The sequence below is a fragment of the Setaria italica genome, chromosome VIII, assembly GCF_000263155.2.
Source record: "Setaria italica strain Yugu1 chromosome VIII, Setaria_italica_v2.0, whole genome shotgun sequence".
Taxonomy (NCBI): Eukaryota; Viridiplantae; Streptophyta; class Magnoliopsida; order Poales; family Poaceae; genus Setaria; species Setaria italica.
In genome coordinates, this window is record NC_028457.1 from 54722 (window position 1) to 74482 (window position 19761).

Below are 19761 nucleotides of genomic sequence, written 5' to 3' on the forward strand. Positions count from 1 at the left end.
TTCAGAAGTGACTAGTCTGGAAGAACGATGATTGATTCTACTACTCATGAACATGATCACTCATCAGTCAGTGAGGTTGCAGGTTGTTGAGGTCGATGATGTGCGCCTCCAGCAGCTGGGCCTCCCTGATGATCTCTCCCATGCAGAGGCCCATGGAGCCCAGGCAGCAGACCAGCAGCCCCCTGTCGTCCCCCTCTGCTTGGGCTTCACCGGCGGCGTCGTCGTCCAGGTCCAGCAACGCTGCCGCCGCCTCTGCTGCGTGCGCTAGGAAGGCGCCCACCACCTCCCCCGGGGCCGTTGCCTCTTGCTGGTCGTCCTCCTCCTTGTTGCAGCAGCAGGAGGAGGAGGAGTCATTCCCAGCCTCAAGGTCGTTGTCCTTGATGATGACCTCCTGGTGAGGAGGAGGAGGAGGATCAGCAGGCGGTGGTGATGACGACAGCATGCGGAGGCAGTGCCTGAGGGAGGTGGAGACGATGCTGCTGAAACGCCGGTGGATCCTCTTCATGTCCTCATCAGCCTCCACGCCCGCCACCACGCGTGCCTGGTGGTAGAGATGCAGCAGCCGCGCCATCCTGCCGAGGCTGCCCTGGATCCTCTCGTAGCAGGCCGTCGGGAACGGCGGCAGCCACAGGTAGGAGGGCTCGCCGCTGGCCTCCGCCGCGTGTCTCCTGAGCAGGGCCAGGCTCTTGCTAATCACTTGTGATTGTGATGGGCCATCAGCAGAGCTGGCTGCAAGCGTGGTGGCGATGCATCGGGTGAGGTGTTCCCTCGCCTTCACCGACGGCCTCGCTCCTGGTTGGAAGAGGATGTCTGCCATGACGGCGCAGGAGATTCCTATGAAGGTCTCAACGAGGCGCGCGACGGTGAATGCCATGGGAGACTCATCGTAGCGGCGGCCCATGATGATGACGACGGAAAGCGCGGCCGACACGCCGCCGGCGGGGCCGTAGGCGCTGCTGCGTTTGAGGAAGGTGGCGACCACCATCCAGGGGACCAGCGCCAGGAGCCGCAGGTCCATCATGCCACTCAGCTGCTGCTGCGAGATGAGCAGGCAGCCCACCGCGCCGTAGACGGAGCCCAGGGCCGTGCCGTGGGCGCGCGCGGCCGCTACGGCCCAGGTGGAGTCGCGGCTCGTGGAGATGGTGGTGGCCACGATCAAGCCCGACCAGAAGCCGTGGTCGTTGTTGAAGAGCAGGCCCAGCAGGACGGCAAGGCCCAGCGAGAAGCCGCACTTGGCAGCAGCCACGAGCTTCTTGTTGCCTTTGGTGGCCGTTTTCTCTTGTTCGTCTGCTCTGCTCTTGTGCTGGTGGCCATGGTCGGCTGGTTGCTCATCCAGTGATGACTGTTCTGCTGCCGGCGCGATCTTCTTGTTGGCGTTGGCATCGGCATTATCACTGGCCAGCAACAAGCCGCCCGCTGCTCCTCGGAGCTGATAGAGCGAGAAGAGGAACAGCCAGCAAGGATCCTGCTGCTGCTGCTGCGTCTGCAATGGCAAGTAGGGTGGCTTGGAGGCGAAGCTTGCAGTCTGCTTGTTGGCAGGCGTCGTGAGGAGGGCGAGGCGTATGTGGTCCCTCATGGCCATGACGTCGGCATGATGCTCTTGCAGTTGCAGCAGGTTATTGCACTTGCTGTCCTCAGTTGTTACGTCGATCACCATCATACTGAGCGCCATCTGCATTCCCGTGAGCGGCGTCTCCACCCCGTCGTAATCCACTGCTATTGCTCGTCGCTCCCACTGCACATCCTCCTTGATGGCGTTCATGCGGCGGAGGAGTGCGGCGCTCGCCGATGCCAGCCGGTTGGCCTCCGAGACGCAAGCCGCCATCTGCCATCGCCGCTGGCGGGTGCACGCCGCCGCCGCCTCCCCACCGCCGATGAATATGATGGCGGCGTCGACCATGACCCTGACCCTCTCCGCCGCGAGCGCCCTGTACGCCCTTGCCTTGTCGGTGGCCTCCCGCGTGGCCAGCCTCGGCCATGGCAGCAGCACGGCCAGCAGCGCCGCCGCCACCCCGAGCGCCGTGCACGCCACCACGTTGGCCGGGTGCAGCACAGCAAAGGCGCGGGTGGGGTGGTCCCCCTTGTGGAATCTGGCCACGTAGATGATGATGATCTGCCCCAGCGCGATCCGCTTGGCCACGGGGTCCACCGACTCCGGCAGCGCCACCGCGAAGGTCGTGAGCGCCACGACGGCCGACGTGGCGAGCACGGACTCGGCGGCGCCGGTGCGGTGCGCGAGCCAGAGCGCCAGCACGGAGGGCGCGGCGCCCATGAGGGTTGCCTGGAGCGCGCTGACGGCGCCGCGCAGGGCCGTGCCGAGGGTGGCGTCGGTGACGATGATGACGGTGACGACGTAGGAGAAGGCCGGGAAGGTGATGTGGCGGCGGACGGCGGGCGGCGCGTAGAGGGAGACGAGGCCCACGATGATGCAGGCCAGGGCGGCGCGGAGGCCCGACGCCAGGGAGGAGCGCCAGCGGCCCACAACCAGCTGCCGGGCCGAATCATCAGGTGCCCGCGGGAGGTGCACGGCCACGGGGCACGTCTTCTTCTCCATCGGCGGCGGCGCTGCGGCTAGCTGCAGCTGCTGCGTCCTTGCTTCTGGTGCCATTGCTTCGATTGACTGATATATTGATAGGAATATAATTGATTCAAGTGGTTGCAAAGCTAGCTAGGTTCGTTGCTGAAGAAATTCAAGAAAGCTCTTGCATGCAACGGCGCTTCCCACCTTCATCTATCACCAATATATATATAGAGAGAGAGTGAGCTAGTGATCGAGATTATGACCTCTACTAGGTATTACGTGCGCACGTCATCGACAGCGAGAAGTTGTCAAGTGCTTTCTTGGTAGATTCTTAACTGCTTTTCAATTGGTGGTTCTGCATCTGTACAACCTCTTGGTTTCTTATCAATTATATAATAAGAAAAGTATGCGTGGGTGCGGCACATAGTTCTCTAAAAAGTAGCAGCTTGTTGGTACCTCAGTGGCCATTCTTGCTACTCCACTACTTTGGGCCGGATCAAGCAATGCAAATATAGACGTCACCGTCCTGAGCATGCATGTCGTATACCTAGCTATACACGTAGAGAGAGAGATCGAGGACGTACGTGAACTGAATTGGTGATGCCTTCCACGTCGACATGCATGCGTAATAAGTGGATGCTGCGCTAGCTAGTAGGAGTATTTGCCATTCCACTACTAGAGAGAATTGAAGTCCAACGTCGGGTCCATTCCATTCGCATTATATATATTTGGGACGCGGCGATCGAATACCCATGCGATCGAGCAGAAGATGGATGAGTCTGCATGCATGCGATGCTTATGGCCGCAGGAGGGCGTCAAAGGTTAAAGTTGCGGCACATCAGCGCTAGCTCAAGGGTTAAATCAAATTAAAGGAGAGAATATAATGCATTAATTGTTAATTATGCTTCCATCGGTTCGCTTCGCTCAGCAAAAGGAATGGATGCAAGCCAAATGATTTCAAAACTTGGCTAAAGAGTTAGTTAAATGGATAGTTTGGAGTTCAAAACTTGTCTATAAATGAGATTTAGATGTACAATGCAAGTATCCAGAGGATGGATGCACCGTACGCGCACGCGTACGGGTCGTCACGGACAGGGGCGTCCCTAGGCAGCAGCGAATCAACATGCATGTGCTTTCGGCTTTGGCCTTTGGGGTGCATGGAAGAGACGCATGATGACGTCTCTACCTAAATTCTTCCTCCTCATGGCCGGCATACCTAGAACAAAGTTGGTTAAAGACACCCAGCTGAGCTCGATCGATCACGCACACCACATTTTCATCTTCCTTTTCTTTTTTTTTCTTTTGCCTTTTATTTGGTGGACTCCAGTTGATGAACACCAATTTGCAGTTTACTACCACCAATCTATCTATTATCTAAATACAACAGTGTTAAATTAAATAAAGCCACCACGTTCATCACCGAGAAGGTCTAGAAATTCCCACGTTAATCGAAAAAAGAGAAGTAATTAATCCAAAGAGTCCATATCAAATATGATTAATATATCTATACCTATATATATATATAATATTAAAGTACGGTTGTTTCTTCCAACCGTCATGATTATTTTAAAAAAAAGTCTCTTAACTTTTTCGTAATCAACCCGCACTCCACGAGATCATCCGGCGCTTGCGCGTGTTGCAGCAGCCGCCCATGGCAATACTCTTGGGCAAGAAGAACACTAATGGCCTACCACCACGGCCTCGCCTGCGGCGCCGCCTGCGCCACACACCTCGACGTGCTCGCCTTCACGTCCGCATCTGTTGCTGGAGAGCCCACGCACCGCATCATCTACCACTGCTGCCACCTCGGCCTTGTCGGCGCCGCCGCCCATGCCACACGCCTCGACGTGCTCACATGTGCCTCTGCATCTGCTACTGGAGAGCCCATGCGCCACCCCCGTCCAGTCATCCGTTGCGGAGGTGCGTCGGCCACCTACTCAATGGACGGCCACCTACTCAATGGAGGCAAGAACTCCGTGTTCAATGAGCTCATTACCTCCGTTCCCTGATGCCCATCAGGCAACCTGAGAGAGAGCCCGAGTGCCACCTCCGCCAGGCCGCCGAGTGGGTCGTCGACGCCATCAAGATGCTCGCTTGCCAGTGAGGATCTGCAGTCTGGCCGTCGAGCGCTCATTGTTGCCCTAGAGAAAGGCACATGCAGCTTCCTTCTGATTTGCTTGGGGAGGATAAGATAAGGTTTGTGAGTGAGAATAGAGATGTGTTTTGCGGCTGCCTGGTGATTTGCTCCGGAAGGACAAATTTAGACCCTATTTGGCATGGCTCTAGCTCTGGGTGGAGCTGCTCCACTCCAGAACTCCAGGTGGAGTCAGCTCCACTCCAGAACTCCAGAAATAAAATGGGGTGTTTGGCTAGATGGGTACTCTCAGCTCCAAAAAAATCGATTTCAGTGTTGATTGCCATTGTTGCCCCCAATTCAGGCCCCACTTTTCATCCTCTCCCCCTCCTTTCTTCCTTCTTTCTTTTTCCCTCTGGCTCTCTGCCGTTGCCCACTGGTCACCATTGCCACGGTCGCACCTAGCTCCTCCCTCGATCTCCTCCTCACTTCCGGCCGCCGATCGATGGAGAACGAGCTGTCGGCGTCGGGAGCCCACGGCGTCAGCCTCAACGACCTCTCTCCCCGCGGCCGCCGCCTTGGACCCGCCGTTGCCGCCGTCCCCGCCGCTGATGCCGGCGCCACCGGCCATCGTCTTCCACGCCGCACCACTGCAGGGGTCCGTCCACCCCTGCCCCTTCCAATGGCCTCGCCGCTGCGGCGACCAGCGTGGCTGAGGCTGGTGGCGGGGGGCGGCGGGATGGTGCAGCCGGCGGCGGGATGCTGCGGCTGGTGGCAGGGGGTGCGGCAGGCGGCGAGGGCGGACGGCGGTGGCCAAAACTTGAATGGCGCCCTGTTGTCGTGAGAACAGAGTCGACGGAGGGAGGTGCGGGATAGGGAAAGGGGACAGGGAACAGGTCTAGCAGAATAGAATGAAACGTTTTTTTTCCATAACCAGTGGCATTGGTGGGTAATTATCCACCAACTCCACAAGGAGGTTCAAAAGAGTGGTTTCTGGAGTAGCAAAAGAGGTTCTCCAAAACTCCACCTCTATTTGCACTACAGCTCCATGGAGTTGGCAACTCCATGGAGTCTTGGAGTTGGGGTATTTGGCTGAATTTTTTGATGGAGCTGTTAGAGTTTAGGAGTGGAGCTGTGCCAAATAGGGCCTTATTCTTGGGTTTCTGGGCCGAAGGGAAATAGTAGCATGGTGTGCTTTTTTTATTTGGTCCTTTTATTTTTTTATTTTTTTAAGGGCTGCCAGGTCAGCATGGGCTAGAATTTGAGTCAACGCTGGACCCACAAAATTCACTACCGAGAAGGGTTCAATTTAATTCTGCAGGTTCTGAACGTATGTGTGTGGAGTCATAATGGTAACTGTGACGTACCCGTTACCGACGAAGCACTGTGCAACTTCGTCGATATCCGGAAGAACATTGCGTGTATAGTTTGTAGGTCTAGCGTACGCATAGGATGTGTGTGGAGTGTGTGTGGGTGTAGTGTGTGTTTGTATATACGTTCAGATACTATACTATACCGTTGTTGTCCAACATAAAAAACCGATTAGATGTATTGGGTGGGGGTTCGAGGGTCGGTTCATTAGGACTAGAATCGGGTTCATTTGGTCGTGTGGTTCATTAGGCACACATGCTCCAATCCTCTCCACGGCAATAAGAATTTCACATCCACGTCTAACAAGAATAATTAACTATCATAAAATCAAATTATTGTCGGAGCTTTGAGTCGTATTTAACTATTTATCGAGTTATAGAGGGGTGTTTGTATTTTTTTCTCCCCCTTTGCAACCCCCGGGTATATGTGCTAGTATAAATATAAATTGAGAATTTTAAAAATATGATTTCCTTTTCATAAGTCAATGCGTGTCTTGCTTGACCTTGATTTCCATGTTCCCACGTTAACTAAAATAGCATATTTTTTTTAACCATGTGAATGAATTTTAGCCGTCACTCAATAGTATTTTTTAATCCGATCATGTCAGCTAGCTGGTGCACCACAAAACAAGTCTTATTCGATCACGCCAGCTACCCGATGCAAAAACAACACATGCAGTCTAAAGCTTATAAATGGAAGGACTCTCTTCTTGCCGTAACGGAAGTGTAAAGGCAGAACCAACTGCATGAAAAGAAACAACACATGCAAAATCCTGTTTTACATGTTCATGCACGACATGGAGGTATTATCTAGAAATTCTCACGTTAATCGAAAAAAGAAAAGAACATCCACTATTGGATGTGGATTTTATGATGATCTAACGATTTAGAGTAACTTAAAAAGTCTATATACGGCTGATAAATATATAACGAAAAAAAACAGAGAGAAAGATGTACACCATGCATATCAAGCTGATATTTGATATTTTAGATATGTAGGCATGTTTCGGTACATTTTAATTCCAAAATGAAGCACGTAAAAGATTACCATGAATATGTTGAGTGACTTAGTGATAGCATGATATGTGCAAGTGTTCAAGTTTAATAATCTCCTAATAAACAAGAACAAACAGAACCAAAAGAGATTTAGGATGTAACCTAGAGCGGGCCAGTGCTGGAGGCACCAGATGTGTCGTTACCATCTGGATTAGTCATAGTAAACGTGGGATGGCCTCAGTCGATGTAGTCGTTCGGTCGCCGGGTCGTAGAGGAAGTAGCTGAACAGGCAGCGAGTAGTCGCAAAACGCTCCCCAAAAACCTTATCGCCTGCCTATCCCGAGCAGGATCTTCAGCAGTAGATAGGGTTCCGGAGGCTCTGCTCTCGCTGGTACTGTGCACGCAGCGCTAAGCAAGAGGAAGTACCTCTCTTATATAGGCTCCAAGAGGTGAGGTTCATCGAACCTGGACATCATAATGCGATGCAAGTTACTAGTAATTGATGGGAATAATGGTCATCAAGTACTAGTAACTCTAAGCATTTTATTGGCTCTGTTAATCGAGTGAATCAATTCTCGTAGACAGCTATAATCACCTCTCCTAAACTTCCCATTCAAAATTGACCGATCAGTAACTCCTAGCATTTATCATGGACCTTTTAATTCTTATTTGATTAATTGAAATAAATGGGCCTAACCCAATTAATCCAAGAATCCCCACCAAGAATTTTAGGATACACAAAAATACTCTCAGTTCCACTGTAATCTTTGATATACAAGTATTTCGGTGAGACTGTTAAGTTGAACATCCACCTATAACTAAGGTTACACTTATTCACAACTGAACAATGGACTATGCCTTGAATTATCAGTCTTATGCGAACAAGCTTGGCTAGAGCCCTTCACTGATACTAGAATGCGAAAGCATCCCTGCGGTTTGGAGCTTATAAGTCATACTTCATGCTTTTCATGGGTTTCTAGAGATCACCCAATCTCATAGACTATGACCAGTAGTCAAACTCATATAGGTGTATTCCTCAAAAGATGTTATGTAGGAAAACATCTTTGCTTCAAAGTAAACAACATCCTTATTTCTAAGAAGCCACTTGGAACACGTTAAGGTATAAACCAACCTGCCATACAGAATTAGAAGAGATATGCATCTTCACTAGAATGAGCCTTTTACAAAGGATCTCTTCTCTCAGTCAGACTATAGCTTGTTTCACCCCTCTACTTCACGGAATCTCCGATCACATAGAGCTGGTTACCACCATAGAAAGATTCACGTGGGTCTCAAGCCCAATTTCATCGATGCATTGTCAATCACGTTTCGTGAAAGTGATCCGCCAGATTCTTAGATGTATGGACATAGTACTGCTAGTACTCCGGATGTTCCATCATATTGGAGCAAGCTTTCATTTGATTGTAGAAAGGAGGTAGCTAGATCACTGAACTCATCCATACACAATATCAGGTTGGAGTGTCAAACATTAATGCATAGAACGTTTGATGGATTTCATCGAATGTCGTCTTTAGGGTCTTCTGTTGCTAAGCTGGTATCACTGACAGTGATATACATGTATCCACAAAATATCTCATTTAATTTGAACTCATCTATTATATTGGATCCTACACGTATATATAATAAAGCAGCTAGCTATTTGTTGCCATGCTGCTGCTGATGTTGGTCGTCATGCCTGGCCTTCTGCTCCACCTCCGGCAGCTCCTCCATCGACGTCGTTGTATGGGATGATCTGTGGTCCAGCCAAGCAATGATGTCTTGGAAAACTGTCCAGATATTGTTGGGCGACTCGCCGGAGGTGAGGGCATGCCACATGCCTGGGTAGAGCTTGAGCGTCGGCCGATACAGCAACTCGCTCACCGAAGGGTCCGTCACCTTGTCCGCGCCGCCGTGCACGATCAGGAACGGCAGCGACACCTGGTGCAGGATGTTTGCCTCCACGTCCAGGCTGACCTTGAGCAGCTCGAACGCGGTCTTGAGGCGCGGCTTGTCCTTGTAGCAGTAGGGGTTGCCCCGGATCTCGTCCCTCTTCTCCTGCGTCCTGTAGGCGGCGTCAATGACGTCGTTGGTGGGCACGACCTTCCAGGTGGGTATGTGGAGTTCATGGCCCTCAGGATGCTGACGACCACGGGGTGAGGCCGCATGTCGTCGGCGATCTTGCACATGGGCGCCACGAGCACGGCGCCCGTCCAGAAGTCGGGGCGTGCGCGGTGGAGGAGGAGAGCGACGGCGCCGCCCATGGACTCGCCGAGCAGGAAGCGGTGCCTGACGGTGGTGCCGTGGGAGCGGACGACGGAGGCGAAGTGGTCGTCGCAGTCCTGGACGAGGGCCTCGAAGTCTGGGACGTAGCCCTGCAGGCCGTCGGAGCGGCCGTGGCCCTCGTAGTCTAGGCCGTACACGGCGTACCCGGCACGGGCCAGGCGCTCGCCGGTGCCGCGCATGGTCACGCCGCACTCAACGGCGTAGCCGTGGCAGAGGAAGACGAGCGCCTTGGGAGGACGAGCATCCTTATTCCTCTTCTTCCCAGGCAGCCATCTGCAGGCGAAGAGGCTCATCCCCCGCGAGTTCCTCGCGTACTCCTAGAATATAGATATATGGATAGATCCGTGATCCATGGACATAATAACCAACTCCTCACACGCATCATACCTCTTGGTACTCGTGGTCCAGGACGTCGCGCCGCCATCATCTCTGCCGCCGTTGCTGCTGCTCATCGCGCGCGGAGACAGACAACAGACACAGGGAGACGGAGAAACGCTGCGGCGGGGAATTGATGAAGAAGACCACCGGAGTTGAATGTTCCGATCAACGACGGACAAGAGGGCGATAGACTATTCAACTCGATCGATGATCTTCAACTGCTAGCTAGCAGGGCCGGCCGGAAAAGCAGGAAACCATAATTGAGAGGAGACCCAGGGATATGAAACCAAAATAAACCAGATCTTTTTCTTTCAAAATTCAAAGACACCTTGACGCAATGAATAAAATGATAAATATATGAAAATGATAAAATAAACCAGTCAAGCACGACATGCGGATATATACAGCATTCATCAAACACGAATCACCCAGTGACTTGAATTGATGAATGGGTCTCCATCAGCCGATGAAGGGGACCTCAACCAACTAGAGCCCATTCTTCTTACTTCAAGGCAATGTTGGATGTTGTTTTCCTTAGTTAGCTTGCTGATACTAGCTTTTTTTAAAAAAAACCAACCTGTACTCATATTTTATATAAGCTAAGAATTAATAACGTCATGACGGGTGACTTGTGAGAAGAGGAGCATCTCACGTATACCAGCGCTATCTCTGTTTTTTTAACGAACTAGGTAGGAGAGCTACCGATTATATTAAAAAAAAGAAGATTCAGACCGGACAAATACAAAGCACCGAACGGTGCAAAGAGGAAAGAAAAAATTAATAACAATCCTATATAGTCCGTTGAATAGAAAGTATTAACAGTGGGCAAGTGGAACGGAAATGTGCTTTGCTCCGGCCACCTTTGCTCCAGCCATAGTCCACATCGCAGCCTCGTCTTTAATTTTTTCGAACATCATGTTGGTTGTAGATTTCTTTCGCTAAAAAAATTCTCGAGTTTCTCTCCCTCTACACAGTCCATGAGATGAGCATGATCAAGGAACGCATGCCTTTCCTTGAGCAGCACTGCGTTGTTGCCCTCGCCAACCACCAATGATGTAAACTTTCCTTCTGTTCCCATAGCATCGGCTGTATCGCCATATAGGATATCTAATTCGCCACCATATCCCACAGTCTACACGTCACCCTACATTGAGTGAATAGGTGCATTGCCGACTCTTGAGTGCTACGGCATAACAGGCAATTAAATTGATTAGGCCACCCCCGTTTGCGCAGCCTATCCGCCGTCCATAGTCTGTTTTGGATCGTAAGCCAGGAAAAGATCTTACAGCTTCTAGGAGCCCAAACTTTTCATATCAGTGCGTTGAAGTTGGTGTATGTAGAGCCAATGAACTGTGCGTTGTATGCGGATTTGGCTGAGTAAATCCCGTCCGCGCTAAACTTCCATTTGATGTCATCCACCGCCTCTTGCTGAAGTTCCATATGCTGTACAATTTTCCGTAGAAGGACATACTCTCGGAAGTGTTGCCCGGAGAAGTATCGGTGCTGAAGGTTGATGTCCGTAATCCAGTTGTTATTATGTAGTGTTTCCCGCACGCATCTATTCTTTTTCTTGGAGATGGAATAAATGTGTGGAGCTACATCTCTTGGTCACTGCCTCTGTGCCCATCCACTATTCCAAAAAGAGGTCCTCGTTCCATCGCCTATGTCGATAGTGGTACATGCAGTAAAGAGCTTTTTATCCATATTGTTACAGGGAACTTTGGATCCCACCCAAAGTTTATGCTCCTCTTTCCACTCTTGTCGTAACCATCTTAGCCTGAATCTTCTTGTGAACTTTGTGAGGTTTGGGATCCCCACTCCCCTGAGCCTAGTTGGTTTTGCGGATCGCATCCAATTGACTTTGCATTTTCCGCATGTGATTTCCCCAGCCCCAGTCTAGAAAAATTTCTTCCGCTTGTGATCGATGTCCTTCATCACTTCTTGGGGAGCGTCAAGGCGTTGAGAGGAGGTACACCGCCTGCGAGGTTAGCACTGATTTTGTGAGTGCTAGACGTGCCGCTATGGTCATATTCCTCGCGTTCCATGCAGTGAGCTTGCTAATGGTCTTATCGACAACATACTGGAAGTCTACTCTTTTCAACCGCGTCGTCGTAAGTGGCAGGCCCAAATATCTAATCGGGAAAAGTGCTCTTGTTACCGCCAGATCTCCAATAACATCCTCTAGATTAAGACCTTCGTAGCTTATAGGCACCACGCTCGATTTTTCAAAGTTTGTTCTCAAACCCGACGTCTCTCCAAACCTGAACAGTAAATCAGCATCAACTACTACCCCATTCGTACATCCACAGATGGGTGCCATCTTCCTACACGTTTTGCACGCAACTATGTATATGTAACTACAAACTAGCACTCACATCAACAATTTGATATCCAACATTTTCGTTACAGCTGTTGTATATAAGACATTAATTATATACAAGACGGTATAGGAAACAAACAATGTTTGTTTGTTTTCACTAAAGTCACTATCTGATCTAATGTTAACTGTAAGCATCGACCACGCTTATGTTACGAAGTTGATACCCTCTCATTCAGCCATTTGATGATGTCTGAAAACACACTATCAATGTTCTCCTTAGGTTCACCAGAAGTCAAAGCATGGCACATCCCTGGGTACAACTTTAGTGTCTTATCCTTGCTCTCCGCTAATGTATATAGTGCCTCACTTACAGATGGGTCAGTCACAGCATCACCACCACCGTGGACTATGATGAACGGTAGAGTAACCTATTTTTGAACAATTACAAGAATAATAGAATAGTAATGCACCATATAATTAATAAAAAGTAGTTTTATTAGCTGATGGATGCTAATTTATTAACATGGTCAGGGGCGGATCCAGGGCCCGGGCTGCCCGGGCTGCAGCCCGGGGCGAGACCATGGAGTCCCTTTAACCTATGTGCTGTTTAGCCTAACAAAATGAGGCTTAGGAGACAAAATTAGACTATTTTAGGTGTGATTCAACAGCTCAGCCCGGGGCGCAGCCCCGTTCTGGATCCGCCCCTGAACATGGTGACAGATCAGTTGTGCGAACATATATGATTTTTATACTTCGAAAAAACTTCTGTTAATATTGCATACTTTGCATTGCATTACATTTCCACGTAAAATTAGTATGCACAAATTATGATTATTGAGCTAAATGAAGTACCTTTACGTAGCCCACATATGAGTTAACTACCTGATTTGGTAAAAAAAAAAGGTGTTTTGTATGACATTTATGGTATCCAGAACACAATTAATCTCAGTGATCATGAAAAAAGTATGTTTGGGAAAATGTATTCATGTCATTTCAAATGTACAACACTAGTATGAACAAAATGGTTAGTGCTCAATTTTTTTAGGCTTGCTACACCTTGTGCTCGAATGTCATTTTTTTGGTCATAGGAGTATAATCATTCTAAAATAAATGATCCAGTTTGGTACACACAAAAATAAAGTGAAGAACCTAGGGAAAGTAATATTTTGATAAAAAGTTCCATTCCAAGCCTTGCTCATACCTTGTCAAGATTGTTTTCGATATCCAAGCTTGCCATGAAAAGTTCATAACCAGTCTTTAGCCTAGGCTTTCCCTTGTAGCAATAATGATTATTTCTTACCTGATAATAAACAATGGTAATAACTAGTAGTTCCACAAAAAAAAATTATTTCAAAAATTACATCATCTTTTAGGTTTGAGACTTCCTATCTTTTTCTCATACCTCTTCACGCCATTCCTCGCTTTTAATTGCCCTATCAATGATATCTTCATTGGGGATGATTCTCCATGTAGGGATCACATTGCTGAGCTTGCTTAGAATAGAAATCACAATGGGGTGAGGCTTCATATCTTCTACAATCTGTGTGAATGGTAACTAATAGGCAATTAAATTTCATCATGATCAGATATTTAGTCTTAAATATTTATAAAAGACACTATGACAAACAGCTGTTGGCAACAAATCAAAATTGTTGGAAAGTAACCTTGCACATTGGAGCAACTAAAATGGCCCCATCCCAATAAGTAGGTTCCTTCCTATGAAGCATAAGCACAACAGCTCCCCCCATGGATTCTCCAAGCAAGAATCTCCTTTGGTTCTTGTACTCTACTTTCTCTATAAAGGGGGAATCATAGTATTAATGTTTGAAAAAAGTTAATGCAGTTATACAAATATTATGTGTGGTAGTTGAGTGCTAGAAATTTAATGTCCATTATTTCTATATGAGATATGTTTTTCTTAAAAGAATTTGAAGTGGTCATAAGAGAATATATATAGGTGTCTTCTTATAAAATACAGCTAACATGTGGCGTCATAACCAAAAGCTTGCATAATTAAGCATATGAGAAGTATTAATGGAGCTTAGAATAGGCGATTACATCAGTTATGCATACCACAAACACTTGCAAAGTACTTCAAGCAATCAACTACAATGTCATTGAAACTTGTAATATAGCCCTGAAGTCCAGAGGACTTTCCATGGCCTTCATAATCCATTCCATGCACAGCAAATCCAGCATGCGCCAACCTAGTACCTGTGCCTAAAAGCAACAATCTCAAGATGTATAAGCTAATTATGAAAATTTTATATATTTATACTAGGTTCATTAAAATTATAATGATTCTATATACCATACCCTAATAAGAATACACGGAGAGTAGTTGGTGTGATTTATATCTATCATAAATTGTACCATACTTGGTCTAAACCCATTACCATTCATTTGTGACCAAGACATAGTCGTATGATTAATTTTGAAATAAAGTAGTGCATGAAAGTCACATCATTATGGTCTTTACCTCTCATTGAAATGCTGCATTCCATAGCATATCCTAAAAAGTGTAGAATAAAAGAACCAAATCAAATAATGCGAAAAAGGACAACTTCACTCTTCATTAAAGTTGTATTGGAAATTGAAAACAACATCATATCAACAACCCCTATTAGTTACCATGGCATAGAAATATGAGGGCTTTCGGTTCATAGTTTGAAGGTCTCCATTGACATGTAAACAAATTCATTCCTCGTGAATTCAAAATATATCCCTGCAATAGAAAAATCCGAATAGATGATATTGAGAAGAAACTTGGTATGCAAATTTATTGAATGGTTGTTTATATCATCAAAACAAAATATAAAAATTATCCAGATAAGTTAAGTTCTAATTAAAATAATAGACAAGATAAATTGACCTCTTCATACTTGATACCAATGTCGGCCATTTGCTATGAAAATGAAGCAATAGCACTAAGGCATAAAATATTGTGTACATAAGTGATTTATATTTAGAAATGGTCAAAGATAAGTAGGTGCCCCATTGTGTGGATAGCTTAATTTGAAGGCACACATTTTTGTGTGGTATTATTTGCATGTATGCATGGCAACACAGATTGTGTGGTTAAGAAATAGCTATCTTTAAGCAGGCTAAGTTTAGCAAACTCAAACAAGCTACTTATTGATAAGCTCATCCCAAACTTTTATTGGTTCTATGTACTAGCATGATCAAGTCAATTGAAAATTGTTTTTTTATAGCTAGAACATGATTATGTTCTATATAATAAGAAATTAATTGTTCTCATGGACAATCTTTTTCATTTTTGGGTTGCATCAGGTCTTAAAATAAATATTCACAAATGTTGCGTGACACCTTGATAGAGCAACTAGTAACTCCTCATATGTGCTTCACTTGTTCTTAATTGATTAAGTGGCTAATAAACTTCTAGGTTGCAGGCTGCGGTTATGACCAAAAACAGGTGCAACAACCACTATGCGGCCCCATTTATTGCTTGAGTGCTACAATCTCCCTCCATGGGATATTAAATCTATTGATAAGAAGGGGTATTATTTCCTTTGAAACTGTAGTGTTACTCAATTTTCATAATGTTCATAATGTGCCAAATTTCAAACATGTAAATATTATTTTTCTGTTTGTGTGAATTCATTTTAAACTTGGTCAACTTAAGGTGAGCCCTCTAGATCTCTCTCAAATTCAAAAGCTAGTAAATTGATACTGCAAAAAATATATTTATTAATCATTCATGCATTGTGATTTGCCACTTTTTGGATTTTGTAATAACCATAAATATTTTATACATTTAGAAGTATTTTTTTACCAAAGTAATATCTAGTAAAACAGATAAGTTAACTGTGATTTAGTAGTTGCACGAAGATTATTAAAACTATGAAAATTCACATATAAATAAGAAGCTAATATAATAGTTGATATGAATAATTCTCACTTTAAAAAAGTTTGAAAATGAGACTATCAACGAAGACAACAACACGATGATTGCTAATATTTTTTTTAGCGCAAAACTCTTTAGTCCCGAATACGTAGCCCCGATTGGAAAAATCGAGCTCTTTGAGGCTTCCCAACAAGAACTATAGTCTAGTTTTCCAATGACGAATGCATTATAGGTGAAAGGTTCTCTCTTTGGATGTTATTGCAACTTTTTATTGTTTGCCCTATTAAATAACAAGGAATGAATGGTCATTTTAGTATGTTATGGCAGTCCATGTCATGATCATTGTATTTTAAATTAGGTGGCTTGACAAAACAATCATATTAGAACACACGAGTTATATTCCACATGAGTATATATCCATTCGGACTTTCGGAGATAATAATTCTTTATTTTAAAGGAATTGGAATCTAGGCTATTTGTCTTAAAATGTTGCATTCCATAACTTTCCAAAATTTAGATATAAGACTATCTTAAATTCATATAGTGGAAGATGGAAATTGATTCTATAGATCATCATGCTATATTTCTAACATCTTATAATACGCTCTTCGACTCGTTTCCTGCAACAGAAGTGCATTACATAAGTATCTCACATACGGTCAATAATAATATACAAATATATTTCACGTACAGCTATATTAGCTTAATTAATTTGTGTCTATGATTATTAGTGTCTATGATTATTCTAATGGCATCACGTGACAATAATGATATTTATCAACTCCACTCCCACCGAGAATCTGAAATAATCATGTTTATCTTCTCGCTCTGAATCTTTGATCTACCCTTCCTACGATAGGAGGACTGGAGGAGGAGATGGCGGCGGCGGAGATGGTGTTGGAGCGGCGGGCGTACGCGCGGGTGGGGCTCCTGGGCAACCCCAGCGACGTATACGGCGGCAGGGCTCTGTCCTTCGCCATCGCCGACTTCTCCGCCACCGTCCGCCTCCGCCCTTCGGCCGAGCTGCTTATCCAGCCTCACCCGCACCACGACCTCGTCGCCTTCCCCTCCCTCCCCCACCTCGTAAGCGACTCCTTCTTGCTATCAATTCAATCGATCTGTATGTCTATTCTTCCATTCCACTAGTAGAGATTTACATTCAGCTGCAGGATTATTGTTGCTAGGGTCCCTAAACATGGATACTTGGATAGCCAATTCATACCACTAATAGACGTCATTTACAACCAAAAGAACAAGACAACAGAGCAAACAGCAAGAGTATTTGATCTGATAACCTGAGCTGCAGCAGTACTTACCTTACCTCCGAGGAGTTGATCCAGATGGAGGAACAATAGTCTTAAACTTAATTACTCGTTTCTTTCGTCGCCTTGACTTCTTGACGCTTACAAAGGAGGGATGGTCCTTTTTATTGGCAAGCTGACCCTTCTAATGCTTCTCGGCATACTAGCTGACTTGCAGACAGAGCACTAGCTCGAGAATAAGTGCTTCCTCTTCTTTTCCACCCACCATCCTCTCTTTTTTTCTGAAGATAAGATAAGGATCTTCTTTTTTCAGAATTGCTTTATATTGAAAGGTTGGAGTCAGACAATTCCTTGTAATGTGGGATTTGATTTTATACAATTCCAGAAAACACAATTAAAGAATATGTTCTTGTGTTTCTTTTATCTTATCAAGGCCTCTTTTGGCCAAATCTTATGCTGGATTTAAATCATACAACCATGTCATCCTCTCTGATGACATATCATAAGTTATATCTATTATTCATTTCTTCACCCTTAGCTAGGGGCAAGATGATCATTCTTCATGATTCGAGTTACATTATTGCAACAGATCAAGCATTGTAATTTTGTCAAGCAAATTCAATCATAGAATGTATTTGTACACCTCTCTTATGTGCACATTTTCAATTCATGGAATCCATTTTCTGCTGAACAGGAACACAACTGATTAATGTATTTTTCTATTTGAATTGTAACATTAGAACACCCATCCCTCGTATGCTAAAAAAATAAATCTTACGAACTTACAATACAGAAAAAGCGTGTCTTTCTGAAATTTTGGCGCAAGGCAACTTTTTCTTTAACTATTTTCAATATAAATGGGCCTTATCTTCCTAACTCGACTGGAGTGAGCCTGGTATTGTTATCAAGGCAACTTTTCTGTTTACTATTTTTGGAGGTTTGCATACAAGGGCAAAACATTTGGATCAGGTTCCATTTGGCTAAGAAGAAATATATTCAGTGATAGGTGTTACTGAAACATGAAGGCACTTAACTATGCCTTTACCATCATTTAAGCAAATAATTTTTGTCAAGTATTAATTCCTTTCCCTTTTTGTTTAGGTGAGTCGTTTGCAAAGTGAAGGATATTATGGAGGTGTTCGGCTGCTGATGGCTATCTGTAAAGTTTTCTATAATCACTGTATTCAAAATAACATCAGTCTAAAAGCTGAAAATTTCACCTTATCCTACGATACTAATATTCCTCGGCAGGTAACTAGTCGAAATCCTCTTCCTTTGTTCGCCTCTTTTGCTCCCATTGCATATTGGCTGCTTCTATTCATATTGCTATGTGTGATAGCTGGCGAAAAGATATCATTATCCTTGAAAACTGGCAACATAAAAAGATTTTAGCTGTGTTTTCCTGAAGCACTGTAGATAAGTCCTAGCTATAACATTTTGTTGATATGTTTATGAGTTGGAGATTAATACATATTATCTTGACAATTTTGTTCTGTAGGCTGGGCTATCTGGTTCAAGCGCTATTGTTTGTGCTGCTCTAAGCTGCCTTCTTGACTTCTATGATGTCAGGCATTTAATAAAAGTTGAATTGAGACCTAATCTGATTCTTGATGCTGAGAAAGAGCTTGGAATTGTTGCTGGACTTCAGGACCGAGTGGCACAGGTTTATGGGGGACTGGTTTATATGGTACGCGATACAAGCATTCGTTATTGGCAGTTAAGCGCCTGCATACAGCATACATACTGCTACCTAGTGCGAACTCTATTATTTAAGTTTCATTTTTTTTTTACTCAGGATTTTAGCAAGGAGCATATGGACAAGCTGGGTCATGGCATATACAGGCGTTTGGATGTCAATCTGCTTCCTCCTCTATACCTCATCTATGCAGAGAACCCCAGTGACTCTGGCAAGGTTGTTATTGAATTAAATCAATACACTACAATTCATGCTTAAATTTTGTCATGCCACCACAAAATAAGATTGAGATGTTTCAGTCCTCCAAATCAACAGCCATCAATGTTTTATATCGTAGGTCCACAGCACTGTTAGGCAAAGATGGTTTGATGGTGACGAGTTCATAATATCACATATGAAGGAAGTAGCGCAGCTAGCGCTTGATGGCCACATGGCTTTGCTGCAGAAGGATTATACTGAGCTTGCGAGGCTTATGAATAGGAACTTCGATCTACGAAGGTAAGTTTAATGCGCCTACCTGAGCACATGCATGGTTTTGGAATGCGAATTGAGTTTTATGTGGTAATTGTAGAGAAATGTTTGGAGATGATGTGCTTGGTTCAGTGAACATAAAGATGGTGGAGGTGGCACGCTCCGTGGGCGCGTCATCCAAGTTCACAGGCAGTGGGGGCGCGGTGGTTGTGCTCTGCCCAGATGGGGAAGCGCAGGTGGAGCTTCTCCACAGGGCTTGCCAGGAGGCTGGCTTTGTGGTACAACAGATCATAGTTGCACCCTCGGCGCTGTCGGACAAGGAGCTGACAAGCTTGTTAACTTGCTAGTGGAACGATGGATGAGCTGTTGAGGAGTTGAAGCTACTGTTTTATTTGTTTCGGAGGTAAAAGGAAACAAAACAATATAACTGTATGGTTTGCCAGGTTATGTGTTTTGATATGTGGGATGCCTTGCATGATGTGTCTGGTCGTGTGTGCTCACCTTGCCGGCCTTGGCATCCAGCTG

The 19761-nt window shown here is 45.6% G+C and overlaps 3 protein-coding genes and 1 pseudogene across 3 annotated transcripts; 1 reads left to right on the top strand and 3 right to left on the bottom strand.

Annotated features, from left to right (window-relative positions):
• Positions 1–67: 67 nt before the first annotated feature.
• LOC101778611 lies at positions 68–2608 on the bottom strand. The gene has a single exon (XM_004978352.3). The coding sequence runs from the start codon at positions 2606–2608 to the stop codon at positions 68–70; it is 2541 nt and encodes an 846-aa protein (XP_004978409.2).
• A 5892-nt stretch (positions 2609–8500) lies between these two features.
• LOC101779021 lies at positions 8501–13242 on the bottom strand (annotated as a pseudogene).
• LOC101779820 (caffeoylshikimate esterase) lies at positions 11977–17840 on the bottom strand. The gene is made up of 8 exons (XM_004978354.4): positions 17124–17840; positions 14574–14667; positions 14422–14454; positions 14016–14162; positions 13607–13737; positions 13345–13482; positions 13144–13242; positions 11977–12370 (listed from the first exon to the last, which is right to left on the bottom strand). Exons 2-8 carry the CDS (start codon positions 14641–14643, stop codon positions 12152–12154), a joined length of 837 nt encoding a protein of 278 aa, XP_004978411.1. The 5' UTR covers positions 14644–14667; positions 17124–17840; the 3' UTR covers positions 11977–12151.
• On the top strand, positions 16532–19714 carry LOC101779430 (glucuronokinase 1). The gene is made up of 6 exons (XM_004978353.4): positions 16532–16890; positions 18171–18320; positions 18568–18756; positions 18865–18981; positions 19103–19263; positions 19337–19714. Exons 1-6 carry the CDS (start codon positions 16684–16686, stop codon positions 19581–19583), a joined length of 1071 nt encoding a protein of 356 aa, XP_004978410.1. The 5' UTR covers positions 16532–16683; the 3' UTR covers positions 19584–19714.
• The last annotated feature ends 47 nt before the right edge of the window (positions 19715–19761 follow it).

Coding starts and splice junctions, on each gene's coding strand:
- LOC101779430 (XM_004978353.4), top strand. CDS start 16,684: ATGGCGGCGGCGGAGATGGTGTTGGAGCGGCGGGCGTACGCGCGGGTG. Junction 18,757..18,864: donor ATGGGGGACTGGTTTATATG/GTACGCGATACA, acceptor TTTTTTACTCAG/GATTTTAGCAAGGAGCATAT. Junction 19,264..19,336: donor AGGAACTTCGATCTACGAAG/GTAAGTTTAATG, acceptor TGGTAATTGTAG/AGAAATGTTTGGAGATGATG.
- LOC101779820 (XM_004978354.4), bottom strand. CDS start 14,643: ATGAATTTGTTTACATGTCAATGGAGACCTTCAAACTATGAACCGAAA. Junction 14,163..14,421: donor ATGCAGCATTTCAATGAGAG/GTAAAGACCATA, acceptor TGTTGCTTTTAG/GCACAGGTACTAGGTTGGCG. Junction 13,243..13,344: donor GCGAGGAATGGCGTGAAGAG/GTATGAGAAAAA, acceptor GTTTATTATCAG/GTAAGAAATAATCATTATTG.
- LOC101778611 (XM_004978352.3), bottom strand. CDS start 2,608: ATGGCACCAGAAGCAAGGACGCAGCAGCTGCAGCTAGCCGCAGCGCCG.